Source organism: Cervus elaphus, chromosome 31 (genome assembly GCF_910594005.1).
Source record: "Cervus elaphus chromosome 31, mCerEla1.1, whole genome shotgun sequence".
Classification (NCBI taxonomy): Eukaryota; Metazoa; Chordata; class Mammalia; order Artiodactyla; family Cervidae; genus Cervus; species Cervus elaphus.
The window spans coordinates 11388282-11397556 of NC_057845.1; the positions used below are offsets into that span (position 1 = coordinate 11388282).

Here is a 9275-nt window from a genome sequence, read left to right on the forward strand (position 1 = left end):
TCTGGGGGAAGCTATTAAATTCACAGAATCTCATACATTTTATAAGAAGCACTCTTGAAACTAAACTAAGAAAAATAAACAGTAATCTTCCTGGATTCGCCCAAATGTGTTTTCCCATAATTGAATTATTTCATGTGGATTAATTATACTTAACTTCATTAATCTCAACAGTTTATTTTGACCCAGCACATTAAACATAAATTTTCCCAACAGATATTTATGAGGTGAATTCACAAACCCTGAAAAGCACACTGGTGAGTCTGTTAGGGAGTATGTTTCAAATTGTCATTGTTTATTCACCCAGTCGTGTCTGGCTCTTTTGTGGTCTCCAAGCTCCTCTGTCCATTGGATTTTTCAGGCAAGAATACTGGAGAGGGTTGCCATTTCCTTCTCCAGGGGATTTTCCTGACCTAGGGATCAAACCCATGTCTCCCTGGATTGCAGGCAGAGGTTTTTTTTTTTTTTTTTTTTTTAACCACCGAGCCATCTAGAAAACCTACATTTCCAATTAATGGAGCAGAAATCTTAAATAATGATGGCCTCCAAGTATATACAATTTTCTGTACTTTAGTGGATGATTTTTTTCTCCTGGGTCTGTTATCACAGGAACCAGATAAAATTTAACCAAATTTTTTTGTTATTGCTGTTTATTCTACTTATTGCTTTCCTAATAAATTAAGTTATTCAAGACCCCTTTCCCCAGCAATCAAACTGGATGCTTAGCTTGGCATCAGATATGTGGCTTGTTAGCTCAGCTAGCTAGTAAAGTGTGCTAATATCAGTGCCAATGACAAGAATTTATTCCTTTAAAGTCAAATAACCAGGAAGAACCTCTTCACAGAGGCAGCTGAGGAGCCAGAACAACAGAACAAGAAATGCGTGCATAGTCTGTCCTCTTTTTGTCAAGGTGCAACCAGGTGCCATCACATTGGTGAGGACAGGGAGTATCAGGTGGATAGGGAGCACTTAGCTGGATGAGGGCATGGCAACCCCCTGCAGGATTTTTGCCTGGAGAATCCCCATGGACAGAGGAGCCTGGTGGGCAACAGTCCATGGGGTCGCAAAGAGTCAGACACGACTGAGTGACTTAGCACAGCACAGCACACAAGTAAGACAAACTTCAAAATAAACCTCAAGTTACTGTTACCCCAAATCCTCTGTTCCATCAGCTCATGCAGTTTAGGCTTTCATTCATGCTGAAAATGAATGGAAATGGTAGGCAGGAGGATGGTTAGAATCTAACAAATGCTTACATTGGTACAGAATGCTCCTTGTTGGGCTTCCCAAGTGGTGTTGAAAGTGAAAGTCGCTCCATAGTGTCCAACTCTGGACCCCATGGACTATACAGTCCATGGAATTCTCCAGGCCAGAATACGGGAGTGGGTAGCCTTTCCCTTCTCCAGGGGATCTTTCAACCCAGGGATCGAACCCAGGTCTTTCACATTGCAGGTGGATTCTTTACCAGCTGAGCCACAAGGGAAGCCCAAGAATACTAGAGTGGGTAGCCTATCCCTTCTTCAGCAGATATTCTCAACTCAGGAACCAAACCAGGGTCTCCTGCATTGCAGGCATTAGTGGTAAGGAAACGGCCTGCCAACGCAGGAGATGGAAAGAGACATCAGTTTATTCCTTGGGTCTGGAAGATCCCCTGGAGGAGGGCATGGCAATCCACTGCATTGGAGAATCCCTTGGACAGAGGAACCTGGCAGATTACAGTCCATAGGGTCACAAAGAGTCGGCCACGACTTAAGCAACTTATCATGCATGCATGCTCATCGTTGAATCAGTATTTCTTTCTTGATCTCACATTGTTTCTCTTTTTCATTACAAGACAATAATATATAAGAATTAAAGAAGAAAAAGATATACTTGTATGTAACTTTGGAGACAACAGACTGTAATTTTGGAACAACAGACTGGTTCCAAATAGGGAAAGGAGTAGTCAAGACTGTATATTGTCACCCTGCTTATTTAACTTATATGTAGAGTACATCACAAGAAACACTGTGCTGGATGAAGCACAAGCTGGAATCAAGATTGCTGGGAGAAATATCAATAACCTCAGATATGCAGATGACACCAAACTTATGGCAGAAAGCAAAGAAGAACTAAAGAGCCTCTTGATGAAAGTGAAAGAGGAGAGTGAAAAAGTTGGCTTAAAACTCAACATTCGGAAAACTAAGATCATGGCATCCGGTCCCATCACTTCATGGCAAATAGATGGGAAAACAGTGGAAACAGTGACAGACTATTTTGGGGGCTCCAAAATCACTGCAGATGGTGACTGCAGCCATGAAATTAAAAGGTGCTTGCTCCTTGGTGTAAGAACGCTGCGACAAGACAAAGGGGCGCCGGAGTATCAAAAGGCTTTTATTGGACAATCGCTCCCGGGCAGAGCTCCCGGGCATGAGCAAGGAAAAAAACGGGAGTCTGCAATCTGCGGGGAGGGGTGGCGACACCTATATACCCCAGCGGATACGGAAGTGGCGGGACCAAGGTGCTGATTGGACGTCTAGGTCCCATGTCGGTTTTTTGATTGGCCGGAGTCTTGGCGCCTTCGCGTCCATCAGTCTGCCTGGCAACGGGCTGTTGATTGGTGGATATCTGTCCCTGTCAGTCTGCCTGGCAACGGGCTTATCTGAGACCTTTCGGCGGGCAGGGGGCGGGGGGGGCGCTTCTCTGTCAGCATTTTCTGGCTGGCGACTTCCCGCCTGCGATCAGTGTGACCTTTCATCCCGGCCTTTTTGGTATAGGACAAGGGGCGACGTTTGTCTTCTGGCTACTTCCTGCTGGACGGGGGCGACGTGGGGGTCAGGGCCGGTCAGGACGAAAGGTCAGCTTGTGTGGGATTGTGAGGTAGGTCTGTCTTCTTGATTGAGTTGAGTGTTAGCTGTTAGTTTCTTGGCCCGTCCGGTCGCGGCCTGCGCTATTTCTTGGACTCTGTGAAAAACAAATTGGAGGAGGCAGGGGCCTATGGTGAGGCTCATAACCAGCAGGAGTATAGGGCCTAGAAAGGGCAAGAAGTATGGGAGTAAACCATTGAGTCCGGTCCAGAGGGGGCTTTCCTGGAGCTGTCTGCGCCTTTGTTCCAGGTCGTTCTGTAGTTCTTTAATCTTAGTCCGGACTATTCCGGAGCGGTTGGCATAGAAACAGCATCTTTCCTGTAAGAAAAGGCATATGCCTCCCTCTCGGGCAGTGAGGAGGTCTAGCCCACGTCTATTTTGGAGGACAACTTCTGCTAGAGAATCTATTTGCCCCTGAAGTTCTAACATGGTGTCAGCCACATGTTGGACGTCTGATATGATCTGTTGGGAGAGCTTGGCGTATGTGTGCTGTGAGAGGCCAATCCCTGCTGCCCCTGCCACTAAGCTAGTAGATATGCCCAGTCCCACCAGCAGGGGTACCATTTGGATGGCTCGCTTCTTTTTCCCGGCCACATGGTCTAGAGTGGGTATGGGGACTGGTTCTTTTCCTGATATCAGGTCAATGTCTGGGAGCAGGACTGCGAGTATGCAGGTTCCAGTCCAGTTTGTAGGGAGGAAAGTATAGGCCAGGTTTCCTCCACAGACAAAGACCAGGGGACGAGGGGCGCATATTGAGGTGGTGATGTTCTGTATTGTGGTGCAGCTGGCAAAGTCTCCCACCCCCACGTCTAGAGCTGTCTCGTTGTCTGTTATTTGGCCTCGTAGGCAGTATCCTATTGAGGCTTCTATCGGTTGTACCCGCAAGGGCGGTGTCACTTTACACGCTGCTGGGTCTGCGGAGGCGTTGACCAGTTGGGAGAGGTTGGCCGGCACGGCTAGCGGGCGAGGGGTACCTACGGCTAGGCATATCCAGCAATCTTGGGCCCATTCAGGGTTGGACTGATTTAGGGTGTCCCATGTTAGCTGTATTAAGTTTGTAGTTGCTGGATCTAGTTGTAGAGGGCCCCGCCGGTCAGGCAGGGCCAGGGGATGGTAATGGACTTTTGGAAAGTAATGGTCTATTACTTCTTGGAGTCTTTGTTGGACTTGTTCCCTTCGTGTCATATCCTGGACCCCTCCTCCATCTGAGATGTGTATGGGTGCCTTTAGGTTCCAGCAGACCTCTTTACCTACCTTATTTGGGCACGCAGGTGAGGAAGGGCCTGGGCCCGATGTACCTGGGAAGTATCCTGTTTGTGTTGCAGTCCAATAAGTCTTATTTTTTGGGCCCCTGCATTGGTGTGCCTGTTCCTTAAGGTAGCATAGAGAGTGGAGAGTTTCCTGGTATTCTAAGCAAGGGCAGTTCTTGAGCTGACCTGGGGGCAGGGGTTCTGGGGTCTGGATGGCGTTAACGCATTGCCATGAATTGGCTTTTCCAATGAGTGTGTATCCATTTGAGGAGGGCAGGTATCCGAACCCTATAAAGTTGTAAGCCATTTTATCCCCACAGTTGACTGATTGGATGTGTCTGACCCTTCCCTTGGGATATTGGGAGAGAGTCCCCCCGGCGCAGTCGCAAGGCTTTCCCATTTGCCTGGCCAGGATTTCCCTTACCTTAGCCGGGTCATCAAATCCCCCGTAGGTCTGACCGAGGAGAACAAGCAATAGGAGGGTGCCTGTCATTCTTTGGCCGCTGGTGGGAAGGGGGTCCGGGAGATTTTTAGTTTTGTGGGCCGCGTTAGAGAGGACTGGTATGTGTGTCCTGGCGAAGCCTTTGGACCTGAGTCTAAGCCTGGATCTCTTTCTGGAAAGCTGGGGGCGGCGGGGGGGCTCATTTGAGCCTGGTCACGTGGTACCAGGGTTCAAGGCCTGAGAGCTTGGCTGCGGTGAGGGTGGTCAGGACTACTGTGTAAGGACCTGTCCAACGAGGTTGGAGGGGCCCAGGAGACAGGGTCCTGAGTAGCACCTGGTCCCCGGGCGACAGCAGTCTGATGGAGCCGTCACCGTCTCCAGGTTGTGGCAGGACCCGATCTGCGCGTTCCCTGAGTAAGGCACGCAGGCGGGTGAAGAGGGGCAGCTAATTGGCCAGGGGAGGTGGATGGGTCAGCAGGTAGGGCCTGCCGTACAGCAGTTCAAAGGGGGTCAAACCTGTCTTTGAGTGCGGTGTTGTGCGGATGCGGGTGAGAGCCAAGGGGAGGAGGTCGACCCAGGAGAGCCGCACTTCTGAGGCGAGCTTGGCGAGGTGGGCCCTGGGGACCCCGTTGGCCCGTTCTACCTTACCCGATGACTGGGGTCGGTACGGGATGTGAAGATGCCAGGTGATGTTGAGGGCTGCAGCTACCTGCTGGGTTATCTGCGAAACAAAAGCAGGTCCGTTATCGGATTGGAGGGAGCTAGGGAGTCCGAACTGGGGGATGATGTGTTTGACCAGCATTTCGGACACTATTGTGGTCGTTTCGCAGGAAGTGGGGAAGGCCTCGACCCATCCTGAGAATGTGTCCACGAGTACCAGCAGATAACGATAAGCCCGGTGTCTGGGCATGTGAGTGAAGTCCACCTGCCAATCTTGACCGGGCAGATGTCCTCTCAGCTGGTGGGTTTCCTGGGGGGGCCGGAGCCCTCCTTGAGGAGAGATCGTTGCACAGGTCAGACAGGAGCGATGTATGGTCTGGATGGCCTGTCTAAGGTGAAAAGGAGAGAAGAGCAGGCTAAGGAAAGTTAAGAGAGCTCGCGGTCCAATATGGAGGGTGTCATGGATCTGCTTTATGATGGTAATGGCTTGTTGTTCAGGGAGGACCAGTTTTTCGTGGAGGGTGATCCATCCGGAAGGATGTGTTTGTGTCCCCTCCTGGGCGAGTAGAGCTCTGGTTTCTGCCTTCGTGTATTTAGGGGTAAAGGAGGTTTCTAGGACCAGTAAAGGGGCTGCCTCTTGTTGCAGGGCAGTTTGCCGGGCCACCTGGTCAGCCAAATTATTACCCTGGGCTATTTTATCGTGAGCTGCCTGGTGTCCCCGGCAATGTAAGATGGCCACTTCTTTTGGCAGGGGGATGGCCTCCAGTAGTTTGGTAATATGGGAGGCATTACATATTGGGGAGCCTTTAGTTGTGAGAAAGCCCCTCTCTTTCCAGATTGTCTCATGTGAGTGGGCGATTAGGAAAGCGTACTTAGAGTCCATGTAGATATTGGCCCTTTTGTTTCTTGCTAAGTGTAGGGCTTGGGTCAATGCAGTTAGTTCTGCCTTTTGGGAAGTTGTTCCTAGTGGGAGGGGTTGGGCCTCAAGGACTTTCTGTAGGGTGACTACAGCATATGCCGCTGCCCAGCACCCATCTGGGTCCTTTTTTGGAACTCCTGTCGACAAACATGGTTATATCGGGATCCGGCAGTGGCTCTGCAAAGAGGTTTGGAGGTGGCTGTGTCAGAGAGTCCAAGACCTCGGTACACTGGTGAGCAGGGACTCTTGGGGAAATCGGGAGAGAGGGAAGAGCAAATAGCGAGTTCAGCTGGGAACTACGTCCCAAGGTGACCTGTGGGTTGTCTAGGAATATTAAGTGGAACTGCTGTAGTCTGGAGTCGCTGAGGTCAGAGAGGAATCTGGAGGCCAGGAGGTCACTGAGGCGGTGAGGGGAGAAAATGGTTAGAGGTTGACTTTGAAGTAACTTTTTTGCGTCCATGTAAACCGCTGCTGCCGCTGCCAGTGCCCGCAGGCAGAGGATCCATCCCCTGGCAGTGGGGTCTAGTTGTTTGGAGATGAAGGTGACAGGCAGCAACTCAGAGCCCACCGGCTGTACCAGGGCCCCAAAGGCTATTCCCCCCTTTTCATCAGTATAGAGATGATAGGGGTAGTTTGGATTAGGCAGGGAAAGGGGAGCGGCAGATGTCAAAGCAGACTGTAACGTGAGAAAGGCTCGGGTGACCTCGTTTTGTGAGGAGAGTGGCCCCTTTGGGGTTTCTTTTGCTGCTGTATAGAGGGGTCTCGCCAGTGAGGCATAGTTGGGAACCCAATGGTGGAAGAATCCCGCCAGGCCCAGGAAAGACAGGATTTGGTCTCCGTTAGTTGGAGGCTGGATAGACCGGAGAAGTTGGCAACGGTCAGTTGTGAGGGCCTTGGTGGTGTGGGTAATTCGTAATCCCAGGTAAGTAACTGAGGACTGGGTGAGTTGGGCCTTTGCCTGTGAGGCCTGGTATCCTTTGGAGGCCAGGAAGTTAAGGAGAGCTGTGGTATGTTGTTTTGAGAGATCTTCGGAAGGGCTACATAGTAAGAGGTCATCTACATATTGGAGCAGGGTACTAGGGCTAAGAGGGCAGAGGGCCAGGTCCCAGGCCAGGGCCTGGCCGAAGTAATGAGGGCTACCTCGAAACCCCTGAGGCAGGACCGTCCACGTGAGTTGAGTGGCCTGTCTGGTGTCAGGATCAGTCCAGGTGAAGGCGAACAGAAATTGACAGTCGGGGTGGATTGGGATGGAAAAGAATGCATCTTTGCGATCGATTACCATGAAGTGGGTGGTGCCCATGGGTATTTGGGACAATAAAGTATAGGGGTTGGGGACCAGTGGGTGTGTAGGGACAACGGCCTCGTTGATAAGCCGGAGGTCTTGGACTAGTCGGTAGGCTCCTGAGGCCTTACGGACCAGAAGGATGGGGGTATTACATGGGGACGAGGTGGGGACCAGTAGGCCCTGTCCCAGGAGGCGGTCAATGATTGGCTTAAGCCCTCGAAGGTTTGGCTGGGACAGGGGGAACTGGGTCCGAGCCGGAAAACAGGTGGGATTTTTTAGGTGGATGAGGACTGGGGGTTGGTGTTGGGCAATTGTTGGGATCTCGGTGTCCCAAACCTGGGGATCTATTTGGGAGCTAGAGGACCCAGTGAGTAGCAGTAGGAATCTGCCTGTGGAAGGGAAAGGCCCTGGGGCTAGGTGAAGTGTGGCCTTGAGTTTTGTTAAAATATCTCTCCCTAGCAGAGGGGTCGGACAGGAGGGAATAACTAGAAAGGAGTGGGTGAATAGGCAATTATCTAATTGGCAGTTTAAGGGCTTGGCCTCTAAAGGCTGTAAGGGCTGGCCGTCAATTCCCATTACCGAGTCCCAGGAAGGACGCAAGGTGCCTCCGAAAGAGGGAAGGACCGAATAGGTAGCCCCCGTGTCAACCAAGAAGTCGATCGACTTACCCGCTACCTGGAGCATTACCCTGGGCTCGGCTTGGGTTATCGGGGTTCCTGAGTCTAGGCGGCTTCAGTCTTAATCAAAGGTCAGCAGTTGTAGGGCGGGGTCTGGGCTCAGAGTCATCTTGGGTCGCTCTGGTCCCTTACCCCCTGGGATCAGGGCCCGAGAGGCTGAGGGACAGTCACTTGCCCAGTGTCCGCGTTGCCTGCACTTTGGGCAGGGCCTTGTGGGCGGTCTTGGGTTAGGACACATTTTGGCCCAGTGTCCCTCTTTGCCACATTTGAAGCAGGCCCCCGGTGGGGGTTTTTGTGGGCCCGAGCCCGTTGCCGGCCGCAGGGCTGCTACCAGAGCCTGGGTTTGTTGGTTGAGGAGGCTGGCCTGGAGTTCGGCCTTTTGTCTCAGTCTGGCTTTACGACTAGCCTCTGCAGTCTCTTCCCGGGCATTGTAAACTTTAAAGGCCATTTTTACCAGGTCTCGTATGGGAGTCTGAGGGCCGTCCTCAGCCTTGGCCAGTTTTTTTCAGATGTCGGGGGCGGATTGGGAGATAAAATAATTGGCCAGAGTGACTGCTCCAGCTGGGGAGTCTGGAGCCAGTCGGGTATATTGGATAAGGGCTTCTGTCAGCCTATTTAAGAACATAGCGGGGTTTTCGTCAGGGCCCTGGGTGATCTCATCCAGCTTGAGGAAGTTGACCACTTTATTAGAAGTGGCTTCCATGCCATCCAGGAGGCACTCTACCATATATCTGACCCTGAGTTCGCCTCCCCCAGTCTCTTGATAGTCCCAGTTAGGGTCTGTGTCAGGGACTGCCTGGGCCCCTGGGGGGGCGCTCAGGAGAGGGGTTAGCGTAGTGTCTCTGGTCGGCCTGGGCCCTAGCGGCCGTCCAGATGGCTTGTCGCTCTTCTGGGGTGGTGGTGGAACCTAAGACCACATAGATATCTTTCCAGGTTAAGGCATATGAACGGGTCAGTTGGGTGAACTGCTTAATGTAACGGGTAGGGTCGGATGAGGATGACCCAAGCTTGGCCTCGATTTGAGACAGGTCTTGGAGGGAGAAGGGAACGTGGACCTGTGTTAAGCCCTCAGCTCCGGCTACTTGTCTCAGAGGGAGTAGGGGGGCCGGGGCACGGGGAAAAGAATCTCGGGACGGCTGTCCGTGGGACCGTGTGTGTGAGCTGACCGGTGATGGGGAGGGTGTTAGGGGAGGTAGTGG

At 51.8% G+C, this 9275-nt stretch overlaps 1 protein-coding gene across 1 annotated transcript; it reads right to left on the reverse strand.

The window, feature by feature from the left end:
- Nucleotides 1–2357: 2357 nt before the first annotated feature.
- LOC122687592 lies at nucleotides 2358–6125 on the reverse strand. The gene is made up of 3 exons (XM_043893178.1): nucleotides 5461–6125; nucleotides 5052–5256; nucleotides 2358–2940 (listed from the first exon to the last, which is right to left on the reverse strand). Exons 1-3 carry the CDS (start codon nucleotides 6076–6078, stop codon nucleotides 2927–2929), a joined length of 837 nt encoding a protein of 278 aa, XP_043749113.1. The 5' UTR covers nucleotides 6079–6125; the 3' UTR covers nucleotides 2358–2926.
- Between the last annotated feature and the right edge of the window lie 3150 nt (nucleotides 6126–9275).

What these genes read in the sequence shown, in the direction of transcription:
- LOC122687592 (XM_043893178.1), bottom strand. Translation starts at nt 6,078, where the DNA reads ATGGACTCTAAGTACGCTTTCCTAATCGCCCACTCACATGAGACAATC. An exon ending in TGCCCGGTCAAGATTGGCAG is followed by an intron (nt 5,257 to 5,460) that starts GTGGACTTCACT and finishes TTTGTTTCGCAG; the next exon opens with ATAACCCAGCAGGTAGCTGC.